Source organism: Alligator sinensis, unplaced genomic scaffold, assembly GCF_000455745.1.
Source record: "Alligator sinensis unplaced genomic scaffold, ASM45574v1 scaffold686_1, whole genome shotgun sequence".
In the NCBI taxonomy this organism is placed as follows: domain Eukaryota; kingdom Metazoa; phylum Chordata; order Crocodylia; family Alligatoridae; genus Alligator; species Alligator sinensis.
This window is the reverse complement of record NW_005842760.1, coordinates 108,579-121,719: the sequence shown is the minus strand read 5'-3', so window position 1 is coordinate 121,719 and position 13,141 is coordinate 108,579. Positions and strand designations below refer to the sequence as shown.

The 13,141-nt window shown below is 49.5% G+C and overlaps 2 protein-coding genes across 3 annotated transcripts; one reads left to right on the top strand and one right to left on the bottom strand.

The window, feature by feature from the left end:
• Positions 1-6: 6 nt before the first annotated feature.
• On the top strand, positions 7-3,477 carry PTPMT1 (protein tyrosine phosphatase, mitochondrial 1; the record flags this gene model as incomplete). The annotated part of the gene is made up of 4 exons (XM_025216680.1): positions 7-102; positions 179-259; positions 855-1,046; positions 3,177-3,477. Coding segments are annotated over 4 exons (519 nt in total), but the record flags the coding sequence as incomplete, so codon positions are not given.
• Positions 3,478-3,563: 86 nt separating this feature from the next.
• KBTBD4 (kelch repeat and BTB domain containing 4) lies at positions 3,564-13,134 on the bottom strand. 2 transcript variants are annotated; one of them, XM_006034641.3, is made up of 4 exons: positions 12,391-13,134; positions 7,987-8,607; positions 5,995-6,101; positions 3,564-5,400 (listed from the first exon to the last, which is right to left on the bottom strand). In XM_006034641.3, the coding sequence occupies exons 2-4, from the start codon at positions 8,576-8,578 to the stop codon at positions 4,540-4,542; spliced, it is 1,560 nt and encodes a 519-aa protein (XP_006034703.1). In that variant the 5' UTR covers positions 8,579-8,607; positions 12,391-13,134; the 3' UTR covers positions 3,564-4,539. The 2 variants fall into 2 exon arrangements, with proteins under 2 accessions (XP_006034703.1, XP_025072459.1); XM_025216674.1 differs by having other exon boundaries at positions 12,885-13,134.
• Between the last annotated feature and the right edge of the window lie 7 nt (positions 13,135-13,141).

Sequence of the window (13,141 nt, the reverse complement as noted above, 5' to 3'; positions counted from 1 at the left end):
CGGCCGGGGGAGCGCCGCCCCCTGCGCCACCGGCCCGGCTTCCACCGCATCGACCGCACCGTGCTGCTGGGCGCACTGCCGCTGCGTGCGCGGAGCTCCCGGGTAAGGCAGGCAGGGGCAGGGGCAGGGGCAGGGGCAGGGGCGGCCGGGCCCGAGCTGACCATGTCCCCCCGTGCAGCTGGTGCAGGAGGAGAACGTGCGCGCCGTGCTGACCCTCAACGAGGACTACGAGACCCGCTTCCTCTGCTGCTCGGCGCGGGTGAGCGGCGTGGGCTGGGCCGGACGCCTACGTCTGGGGCAGGGCACGCGCGGGCTCCCTGAAGCTAAGCAGGGTCAGCCTGGCTTGAGCCCTGGATGGGAGTCCCCAGCACACAGCCGGCACCTGCCAGCCTGGAACCACCCTCCCCCACCCGGCCGGCAGGAGCTGCTCTCCCCACAGGAGCGTGGTGGCAAGGCCCTTCCACCCTGTAGGGGCCCGGCCCCTGCCGGAGCACAAGGCTGGTACTGCTCTCATTGCCAGCTGGCCTTTGCTCTGCGTTCCCAGGGGTGGGAAGCTGGGTGTCCTGCCTGGCCAGCGAAGGTAGGGCACTGCTGCTGCTGTGGTGGCTTGCAGCTGTGAGAGCATGCAGCACCCCAGGTGCTCTCTCACAGTCACCTTCACTTCCCCTTCTTCACCCAGGAGTTTTGACTCTACTGTGGTGTACTACTGGCAAGGGCCATTGGAAAGCAGGGCATTTCTTCATATTCTGCCCCCCCCCCCATGTCCATGCACAGGTCCTGTATTTTCCTGTTGTCAAAAACCTCCCCCACCCCTGCCTCCCCTAGTGACTGATTTAATCCAGTTTCTGCTTCAGGAATGGGAGGCCATGGGAGTAGAGCAACTGCGTCTCAGCACAGTGGACCTGACTGGAGTCCCCACACTTGAAAATCTGCAGAAAGGTGTTGAATTTGTCCTGAAACACCAAGAATGTGGTAACAGTGTTTATGTGCACTGTAAGGCAGGCCGGTCACGCAGTGCCACCATGGTAGCAGCATATTTAATTCAAGTAAGGAGGTGTTTATACCAAAAAGAGCATATTTTTGTAAGCAGCTCTGGGCAGGTAAAGGGCTGTGGTGCTATGCTGTACTGTTCTGTACAAGCTTTCTAGTGAAGAAATTCAGCTGAGTACAAGGCCCAAGAAACTACTGCATAGACAACAGGGGTTTTACTCAGCATGAAGTATGATTTTAAAGTTGTACAAGAGTTTACAGTTTTACTGAGCCTGGTCTGTGACCATTTGAGAAAAGAGGGGACTTCAGAACATGTGGCCAGCTCTCCTCCTCACGGGGGATGGGCTTTTCACCAGTCAACCCCCCTTTACTCTTGTAGAGAGGGACAAGCACAGGGTAAATGAACAAGTGAAACTTCTGCTTGTGGAACTGATATGCAAGAGATCTTTAATATAGGCAGTCCTTGATTTACAACGCTTTGAGTTACAACGTTTCACACTTACAACCTTTATAAATTGACACCCTGTTTCAACTTTCTGTCCTCAGTTTTGACTTTACAACACTTGATCTGACGCCAAGCTACGCCAGCGATCAAGTTTGCTGCAGCACCCATCTCCCTAGAGAACATCTGTCCAAACTTCCTTGGACATTTTCTTTAAGAAAGCAGACAAGACTCCAGAAAAACCTGCAGCCAAGAGCCCTTCAAAACATCCAGTAAAGTCTCCTCAAAAAAGTCCTTCCAAATCAGTGATTGCTATTTACAATATAAATACATAAACGTAGCTATATTACTCATCTATATTTGATTGAGTACAACATTCTGCGTTATTTTTGGTGAAAATAGGGTATCGGGCCTTGGTTTAGGAACCAATCCTCCATTTATAACACAGTTTCCTTTGGGAAAATCCGTTCCAAGTTGCAATGTTTCGACTTAAGACCTGGTTTTCAGGAACCAATTGTGTTGCAAGTCTGAGGACTGCCTGTATTCCAGTTTTCCTCTCAGTGCACATGGACATTATCATGGGAGGAAGCTTCTGATATTCAACTTTCCCTGCCCTCAAGACAGTGACAAGCTAGTACTTACTGGCTAGCAAAATGACAATGTCGCTGTCATCTTACGCAGCTTGTCTGATTGTCATTCCCCTGCACAGCATGGACACTGAAAATGGAACTTGAGTAGCAGTGTTTTCTGATTGTTATGTGCAAGAGTAGAAACTGCTTCACTGAACTTCCTAAGCCTTAAATGACATAATGTGGTACCTGTGGCTACTTTCTGAATAGCTCCTCAAGGAGCTGTTATTCTAATCTGGAATTCTCTGGCTACTCTGTAATTCTTGTAACAGAAGCCTGTGACTAGCTCTGCCTCCCTTATGGATCAGGGTGGCTGGATCACCAAGTCTGAGCACACAGAGCTTGAAGAAAACAAAAAAGAAATCTTCAGAGCTGAGACAGAAGGGAAGCTTATCAGGCGGTAACTGGAATTCTCATATAAAAGCCTTAGTCTGCCTGTCTGTCTATAATGCTTTATTTGCACTCTGATTGGTTGTCTCAGTATCCAGTCACAATGCTGACTGAAACAACCAATCAGTGCTACAAGAGCATTCCAGACAGGAGGGGGGGAGCAAGGTCAGCACTGCACTGCTATTGGGGCGGGGAAGGCACGAAGCCATTCCTGATGGGCAATTGGCTAGTAGTTCTATAATGGTCTACTTAATGCATGAAGAAAGTTAACTCAACCATACAAAACTGAACAGTTAACAGTTCAGTTGGATGAAGATTCATAACTGCATAGCCCTGGTTGTAAAGGTGTGCATGCAGCTGTTAGTATTTCTAGATATTAGCTGGGAAGTCCTCCCTTCAAGTACTGCATTAGCCGCAGTCTGAGCACAAGCAGTTTCACTTGTTTGAGGAAAGAACATCCAGCTGAGTAAAGCTGGGATTAGGACAAAACTACCTGCGATGCTATGGAAGCTTGAGGGGAGAAATGGAACCCCAGGTTCCTACCAATTTCTTTTGGGTAAGGGAATATTTTCTCAAGTTCATATTAAGAGTTGAGTGTCTCAGGGGCACAAGGAGCGCATGCGTTTCAAGCCTGTTTTCTTGAGGGAAGCTCCCCCTCATTAGAAGCCTGTACTAACCAACAATGAACTGGGTGGCTTCTCATTTATAGAACTCTGCTTTTCCAGGTGCACAATTGGAGCCCTCAAGAAGCAATAGAAGCCATTGCAAAGATCCGTCCCCACATCCTCATCCGCCACAAACAGGTCCAGGTCTTGGAGAGATTTCACAAGCTTGTGATTGCTGGGACAGCTTCACAAAGTGAGCAAAAGCCATAAGAGGCCACCTTCTGACTCCCCCCAAACAACTTTGAATCTTAGTGAATAAGAGTCATGCTTCTCAGCCACCAATAAAGAACTTCTTCAACTCATTCTTGTAATGGTGAGTTTAGGTTCTTCCTAACTCCATGTCATTATAATGCATAATCTACTAGTTGTCCAGTGTTTTCTGTTCGTCTTCCCTTCCCCCCAGTTATTTCAGGGCACCTGTAAGTTTAGCACTCTCTCTACAGGTGACAGAGCTGTGTCATAAACAGTGCACGTTACCACTGACAGCAGAGTCCACATGCATCCCACTATAGACCTTTATTCAGACTCTCGTGGAAGAGACTACAATGCCAGGAGACAGGCTGGTAGGAAAAGGATTGTTTCATCTTACACCAGCATACTACTCTGTATAACAACAGCAGGGTAGGACCCCTCAGTACAAGGGCAGGAGGACCAACAATGGCATAAGAATAGTTTCCCTCTGTCTGTAGTTGACAAAATAGCAGCAAACAGGTTCCCCACATCTATTACAACTCCTGTACAACATGGTAGAGTAAGACACTTTGGGCCCCTCTCTGAATTCTGTCTGCTGTAAGCTCCATAGTGCTTATGGCCTAAAGGCCTGCAGCATTGGTGGGGAACATTCATAATCTAGTTCCCATTCAAATAGAGACCTTTTTTAAGAAGTTACAGAGGGTCCACTCCAAAATATAACCTCCAAGATTAGACTAACTTGTTCAGAAATGCATAAGCTTCTGTAAGTAACAGCTATGACACGACACATCTGACAGTAGGCCCTTGCCTACAAAAGTCTAAAAGGTGCCATCCTGCTGTGACTTCAGACTAACACAGCTAACTACCTCTCTCCCCAAGATTATTACATGGAAAGGCTGTATCAAGAAGGGATTTGTCAGCTAGCTATAGAACCTGCTGGTAGGGGCTAGCTCCAGACCTAAGGAATATTATTTGCTGCAGTCTGAGCTTTGGAAACCCAAGCAGCTTTATATCCAGGGGCCACAGTAATAGCATTTAATCTGTCTGGAATTTACAATGCAGCAAGTCAACTTGGAGTGCTAGGTGAGGGAACAACCCCACAGCCAAGACACAGAGCAGGGCTAAAAAGATCTATAGGATACTGTGGTCTTGCTGGGGCAGCTGCTAAGGGGTTGGGTACTTCAGCTGCTTTTTGAATGTCCTCATTTTCCTGTCACTGGGCTGATCCTCCTCAAGCCAGTACAAATTGCAAGTTAGTGAGCAGCACTTTGATGCCACTGGTGACTGTAACCACAGAGGTGGCTGGATTGAGTTTGAAAGTATTGGCATCTCCCTTTTTGTAGCGATCTCGAAAGACATATATGCTGCCATTACAACTGGCAATTTTCCAGAGGGATGGTACTGAGCTCCAAGCGTCGGGCAGACACAGCCGAGTGAAGCTATCCAGTAGGGGATTATAGCATAGCAGTGAGTCCCCTTCTGCAACAATGAACACCAGGTCCTTGTGTACAGCAGCGTGCATGCGGCCTGCAAAGGGTAACACGTAGGGCTTCACATGGCATTTCTCTGTGTTGGTGTCATAACACTGAATGAGTCGGGAGGGCTTGGTAAAGAAGTCTAGGTCATTCTCCTCTCCACCCAGCAAGTAAATGACACCATTGAGGTTTACCCCTGCAGCCCCAGAGACAGCTACTTCCAGCTGGCTGGTCTCTGTCCACACGTTGTCTCGCACCCTGTAGTATATAACAGCATTGGAAAGCGTGTCCTGCAGCGTTTTCCCCCCTAGCGAATAGATAGCGTCCTTACTTGGCACAGAGACCAGGGTGTGCTGGAGCCGGTCACGGGGCAAAGGGGCACACCATTCCCAGTCTATGGTGGCATTGTTACATTTCCACATGCGCCGTGGAATCGAGCCACCCACAACATATAGGTCACTGCCATGCTTGCAGGCTGCAGTGATCTGGTGACATAGGCTATTCTGGCCACTGACACTTATGGAATCATCATCAGCACAGTGCAGAGAAACAGCAAGCGAATGTGTACGAGATGACTCCTTTCCAATCAGGTAGATGTGAACATTTTCCCCAATCACCTGAGAAAGAGAATGATTTTTGTCAGCTGCTTGTTGGAATGAATCCAGGTAGGGGATCTGCTTACACAAATGTAAAATCTTAAGGATGTCCAAAGGCCCCAGTTCTTTTCAGGAGTTCTAGGGCCCAGCTGGGAGTCTGTGTGGACTGCTACCTGATCCTTATCTTACCTTACCATAGAATGTAGGATCCAAGAACTTCCACATGCCAAGCCTCATGCCTTTCCTAGAAGTCATATTTATCTCTGACCTCACATAATGAGCAGATGACTGGCCCTCAATTTACAAACCCAGGCTGCAGTTTAATCTCATCACAACATTCAGGGAGCAGAACTATAGAAAGGAGAATGTCAACCTAAGTTACTCTCCCTTTGCTATAAATCTAGGTTAGACCACTAACATCTGGCAAAAACAACCCCAAAAATTAAGGCCACTGTTGGCATGTGGAGTTTCCATTTAAGGCAACAAAAGTGTTCCTGGCAGTGAAGTCACAACTTATTCAAACGTGCCAGAAGTCATAGATGAAGGCAGAAGGACCTTCCTCAGCAGGTCTGGAACCAAAACAGCACAGGACTGCACTAACCCCAAGATAGATACCTTCAGACTGGATCGCAACGTCTCTGAGAAGCCTGCCCGCTCCTCTTTGTTGAAGTTGATCCAGGTGTCTATGGAAACTGTTGGATTCTGAGAACATGGAACACCATCTGTGGTTTTCAGAGACACAAAAATGAATTTACAATAAAATGACAATTTCTCAAGATGCAAACTTATTGACTGCTTTCTCATATAACCCTTTCCCAGGACAAATAATTCCTACCATCGTGGGAAGAATAAAACCACAGAACCTGACAGGTAAGACCAACAGGTACAAACAGACATCTGTATCATATCTACTTGCTGTCACAGGAGGTCCTGGCCCCATTACAGAGATAAAGGAAAACAGGTATGGATGTTTATAGAGACAGACTGGGCCAGCTGGAAGGGGCAATCCCTTGGGGTTATATAAACCTAGTTCCTGCCATGGTCTGGCAGAAAGGTGAGGAGCTCTTATTGGTTAAAGCTGAGATAAGTTAGGCTCTGGAAACTGCAGTGGCGAGTAGTCCTGGAGAAAGCCCAGAAGTGACAGAGGCGGCCTAAGGAAAGGCCTGAGCTGGAATAAGTCTAGGCAAAACTGACCAAGCTTGGAGGCAACCTGACAAGAGGAACTTAAACTGAGAGGCAAGGGGCTATAAGGGGAGCTGCAGTTAGAAAACTGAGTGGGCTCTCAAGAGTTTTGCCACTATTTGGAACAACTGAACAGCATATATTGTTTTTCCTAGTTGGGGGCTAGCTTAATTTGGGTAAACTAGCCAGCTGGACTACTTTGGCAGGCATGCCTTTTGGATGATTCTGGTTAATGAGCCTTTTTGACCTATTGCAAGGGTGGATGAAGTCCCAGTGAGAAGGCAGGAGCTAATGAGGGCCAAGGGCCCTGTGATCTAACAGAAAAGAGGCACCTAGAGTGACTGCCCTCTGACCAAATGGAAGGCCTATACAGGAGATGGGGAAAATGGTGGATATGCCTGGCGGCCCGACTCCATTTCCCAGAAGTCCCTGCCCACGTCACTACAGTCAGTCTCCATGGAGACCCCAAGAGCCATGGGGATGTGACAGTGCAGGGCCAGGGTCTCCATGGAGACTGGCCCAAGCAGTGCTGGCAGGGCACATGGCTGTGTGGGGAGCTGCTCCATGACAATGCCAGCCTGGACAAAGCCGCAATCTTGGGCAGAGCCATGTAGGGGTGGGGCTGCTCACAGCAGGAGGCTGCAAGCAGCTCGGTTCTGTGGCTGGGCCAGGGCTGGGTGGGGGGCGGCAGGGGGCTATAGCCCACCCCATAGCCACCCCTCCCAGTGCTGCCACCACCCGCTCCAAGTGCAGCCCTGGCCCAGCCTCTTCACTGGGAAGAATCTAGTGCAGCCCCTGGCCCTAAGCCTGCAGTGGGCAGCCCACCTCCGCCCCACACACGAATCTGGGGGGTACATGCCCCCCATGCCTCTCTGGCAGCATGCAGAGCAGCAGCCGCCTCTCCCCCCGCCGCGATGAGCTGCTCACAGAGTCGCATTCACCACCTTGGCTGGGTGGCACCTGTCCCTGCCCCACTCCCTTCCCCCCCACAGACTAACTGCCAGGAGGCTGCTCTCCAAACTTCAAGGCTGCATTCTTGTAAATGGGCTATCAGATTGGTATTGGCTGATATGGCTGGTTAATAATCGATCATTGGTATCAGCCAAGAAAATCTTTATCGGTGCACCCCTACCTATTACCATCAACTTCTAGATAAATGTGCTGTGTAGACTAGATGCTTCACTGTCAGCTGAGGTACTAATGTTTCTTTAACTCATGTTGGGACATTTTCTTGCTGAACATCCTTCTGCTTTCTTCAGCCTCTGAATAAGATGAAAAGACAGGACCCTCTCTCCTAGCATGGTTTTCAGGCTCTTGCTACAGTTCTTCAAAGCCACCCTGGCTGTTCAGGTACCCCTTGTAAACCTCTCAGACAGACAGCCCAATTCTCTATCTGCACCCTGGCTACTCTCAGAAGCCCCTTACCTGTGAGGATGTCTGTCAGGAGGCGGAGAGGTAAGTGAAGAAACTCTTCTGTGTCCTGAAGCTGTGACAAGTGTGACTTGGCACAGTGCTTGGCAGCTGTGTAGAGCTCCATGTCACTGTGTTGGTCTGCCAGCCACATGACCTGCAGACAGTTTCTCACCTGCACTGTGCGGGCTAGGAAACGGGAGCACTCCTCAAAAAGGGCAGTCAGCTGGTACATGTCTGCCACTTCATACATCTCCTGTAGCTCCTCTGCCCTCAGCTTTACCGTTCCATGGTAAATATAGTCCACAAGAAGCTGGAAGACACTCTCACTAACGTCTTGCAGCTCAATCACCCGGTTGTGGGCCTCCTTGAGATTAGAAGTGAACATGGAACGAAAGAAGCAGCTCTGAGCTGAGAGGACAAGCCGGTGCAGCTGGAATTCTTTGCCTTCCACCGATATTGTGACGTCAGCAAAGAGCTCATCCTCCAGGCACAGCTTCATAATGCCCTGGGCCACACGGCCTGAGTGAGATCGGTCAGTGAAGGTGTAGTTCACAAAGTAGTTCTCTTCTGTGGAGGAACCCCCAGTCTCCTCCGATGAGTCCATGTTGCTGCACAGATCTGACCTCCAGTAATCTATAAAACAACAATGGCAGTAAAACTCCTCCTGAAAAGGAGCTTGTGCAATTCCAAAAGCTAGTAAGACTGGTCGGTAAGCCAGCAAACTGCAGCCTAAGTATAAATTTGGTTCTTTATACTTCTACCTGAGTTGCAGAGCCTCTAAAGGCCAAGGCAAATGTGAAAGCAGTGTAATTAAAACCAGGTTAAAGTCAAGCCATGGCTCTCCTTGTAGCACTAGTATCAGAGTGCAATCCCAATATCCTAGCTTCTGGAAATGGCAGGCATAGATCTCTTTCCCCTTTCATCTCAGTGACTCAGAGAAATGCAGCAAGAGACCTCTCGTACACAAGGACAACAGCAACTTACAACATGACTCTCTACAATACATTCCCAACCACCAGGTGGATTTGAAGCAATAATGGAAGCTCCTGGCTTCATTACAATAAGATGGAGGAAAAGGGGTCTGGGCTGTTAACAGCCAGTTGCAGCAGCTACAAGGAGCAGGTCTTGGGGCCTGGCTCCTGCCAGAGCTTGGTAGAAGGGCCCTGATAGCAGAAGGAAGAGGGACTTCCTGCTGGCTAAAGTTGTGACAATTTGGCCCATGCCCAGGCCTACTCACCACACAGTATCCAAGGTCTAAGACAGGGAAAGCTCAACAGCAACAGAGAAGGTCTGAGGAAGGACTAGAGCTGGGATAAGCCCAGCAAAGATGAATTGATTTTGGAGGCAACTTGACAACAGGCACCCAAGCCAAGGGCATTGGGCAGATGGAAGGGGAGCAGGGAGGTTGCAGTTTGGAAGCCTGGCAGGACTGAACAGACTTTTGAGTCTTTCTATCACTACTTGGGACAAATGAACTGTGTGGACAGTCCTCCTAATTTAGGGTCTAGTTTCCTTGTTTGGGGGGGGGGAGTGAGCCTTTGAGATTACTTTGGAATAAGCCATTTGGACTGTACTGGCAAGGGACCTGTTTGAATGATTTGGAGGGTGAACGAATGAACTGCCAGTGAGAAGGCAGAAGATAGTGAGGGCCAAGGGGCCCTATGGTCCAACAGTGGAGATGTGCAGAGTGACTACCCCCTGATGGAGCTGAAGGCCTATACCAAACAGTAACATCAAAATGTAGCAAACAAGTTCGTTAAGCATCTGGGCAATTGGGTGGGTGGGAGGCTGAGATTGGTCCAAGGGAGCAGCAGTGAGCCCTAGGGCCTAAAGACATGCCCTATCACATTAGCGCTCTGGCTAGAAAATGTGCCGTTGGAGAAACTTCTGGAATACAAGAACCCAAGGATGGAACAGATCTTACATTTACTGGCTCAACACTAGGCTGATACCGCCAAATAATGAGAAACAATAAGGGAACAGGCCAGAGGCGGCACCATGTCGTAGCGGCACCAATAAAAGGAAAATTGATATTATCAGAAATCAGCTTTTTTTGGATGATGTGGCCAACAATGTTGCCGATAAATGCTGCATGCATACATGCAGCCTCAGCATGCACAAGGCCATTGCAGCAGCTTACAGAGCAGCATCTGGCTGGTAAGTCTGTTGTGGGGGGAGGCGCAGAGGGAGGGAACAGAAGTGGTGGTGGCAGATTGAGGCCCCTGCAGTGAGGGAGAGAGTGGGGCTGGGGCAAGTACTGCCCAGTCAGGGAGGGGTGCAGGATGGAGCTGCGAGAGGCTCATCCAGGGGGCATGGGAAGGGAGGGCAGATCCCACCGCTACACGCATCCTGGGGGAGCTGTGGGGGGCATCTGCCCCCCAGATTTGTGCGTGGGGTGAAGGTGGGCTGCTGCTACAGGCTTGGGCCGAGGGCAGCACTGGGCTCTTCCCAGTGGGGGGGTTGGGCTGGGGCGGTGCTCGGGGCAGGCAGCAGTGGCGCTGGGAGGGGGGCTATGGCGAATGTTGGGGTGGCTGTAGCCCACCCCACACACTCCCCATGCCACCACTGCCTGCCCCAAGCACAGCCCTGGCCCAGCCCCCACACCAGGAAGAGCCTGGCATGCCCCCAGCCCCAGCCCATAGCAGCAACTCACCCTTGCCCCACACACAGAGCTGGGAGCCACATGCCCCCCATGGCTCCCCCAGGGGTGTGTGTAGTGGTGGGATCCCCTCCACCCCCAGATAAGCAACAAAACTCTGTCTTGCACCCCTCCCTGGCTGGACAGCACCTGCCCCTGCCTCATCCCCACTACCTCACTCACTGCAGGGGCTTCAATCTGCCCCCCCCTCCACCCCTTCCCTCCCCAACAGACATACCAGCTGGATGCTATTCTCCAAGCTGCCAGGCTGCATGCTGGCAATCGGCTCAGTATTGGCTGATATCGGCCATTGGTATCAGCCCAAAAAACCTTTATCGGTGCACCCCTAGAACAGGCCTAAAAGAATCAGGACCTGCTGCTGCATGTGATCAGGGGCAACAGAATACGACAGAGGAAATACTGAGATGGCAGTTACAAGCTGAGGTTCAATGAGCCCTGCTGACCCAGCAGCAGATGTTAATAGAGTGCTTTACCACCCAGGAGCAAGGACAGCAGGACCCAGAGGGTACATCCTGGAGAGAACTAGGGGGCTTCATCCTAGAAAAGATGACCCAGAATAATGACCTTAAGGCTTTTCTTAGAGGCACCTGAGCATGCAACAGTGGCAGCCCAGTGGAGCATGGATACACAGGCATCCTGGTTGGGAACCTTCAATCGGGGAAGCTCAAGACACATACAGAGTAATGATATACAAAGATGTTCAGGATTATGAAAAGGTTAGAGTCCATATTGCAGCAGTTGGGAATCTTCAAGGAGAGCCAGCGGCATTGCTTCTGATTTAAGACAACCCAGGCACCACTATGACACGCAGGTGGAAGTCATTCCTAGAGAACAGCAATGAGCTTGAGGAGGGCCTCAGGCCACACCCTGTTATAGAAACCAACAAATTAAAGATACTATGAAAGGTCTATAGGTAGTACAGAAGAAACAAAGCTGAGATGTGATATATTGGCAAGGGGCAGAGGCTACAGTTAATAGCATCATAGGTAGCCAACATGCAGAGGGAGCTTATTTCTACTGATAAAAGGGTGAAAAAAATCCTACAAAACTTTATCAAAGTCCTAAAATCACTCAGATGAGAAACTTGCCAAAGGTATAAGAATGGGATGCAGTTTGTGTAGAGTCAAATATGAAGCACATTCTGAAGAGCCCATGCCCAACCTAGATGGATTAGATAATGAAGCATATTCAAAGAACTACTCATAACAACTAAGAAGGTGCAATTATCTGTCCGCTCCCCCACTGACAGGGAGAAGTGACATGACAGAGTAGTGTCTCTCTGACAGAACAAAGATTACACGTGGAATCCCAGCAGTCAGCAAAAGAGCTCCTCTAAAGAGGAGCTGTTGCTAAGAGGGGCAAAAGCTACTTGCTCTTCCTTCATATAGTTCCTGCTAAGCTGTTGGATAATTCTAGTGTCAGCACCCCAGAAGTTTCCTTTCAACAGTAGGGCATGGTCTCATTTTAAAAAAGTGTGTTTAAACTTGCTCTAAACTCTTCCATACTACAGCAGACTAGATTTCCAGCCCTACCTGTGACAGTCAGTATCATTAAGACTAAATTACTCCAAATCCAACACTATTTAATGACTTCAGTGGGACCAAGATTTCACCCAAGGAGTTGGTAAACACTGTGCAGTCTCCTCTAGCTGAAGGCTCACATTCAATTGCTCAGCTCAGTCCAGAGGGTTAGGAGTATTCTTGGGTTTTTTGCTAAAACTAAATTCACATGCAGCAGCATCCACAAGCAACACTTACTATCATCTAGGCTTGGAAAAACAACTCCATCCCATCACTGATGACCTGGCCTCGGTCATATGCCTTTGTGACTTCCTGGTTGAACTGCAGCAGTGTCACACATCTGGCCCTGAAGCCATCTCATATGAAATTTCAATAAGCAAAGAACACACCAGCACTCTCCCCTCCTCTGCAGGGAAGCTACTGCAAGCACAATTGTGTCCTCTACACTAGCCTAGCAATTCAAGTTCAAGGTCTTGGTACCTTATCTTCAGTAAATTCAGCAGCCTAAGCCTAACATACCTGACAAGATCCCCTAAAGCTCTGGAATGCAAATGAATCAACACCTTTTGGCTAACATAAAATGCTCTACAACAGAAGTCGCATTCACTGGGGCAAGAGGCAGTTTTCTCAAAGGCTGGTACCCAACTCTAGAACAAACTCCACCAGGAATTAAGAGCAACAAACCTCTTGCCTTCATCTTAAAGCATGAGATTCCCCCTTGTTAATCTTACCTTCTCCAAAACAAAAAGGAAAGAGCTGGATGTGAAGGGGATACCAGGAGTACAGGCATCGCGTGCACAATTCCCCCCTAGCAAAGGGCAGGCTGGAAAGAGCCAGCGGGGAGGAGGGATGCCAACCGTATCACGTGATGCATGACTTCATGGTGGCCAGGCGCTCCGGGGGGCCAGGCCCCTTAGCAGAAGCCCCCGGGCAGAACAACTCCGGGCAGCCCTTGTATCGGCCCTTTGAATAGAAACGACCCGGCTGG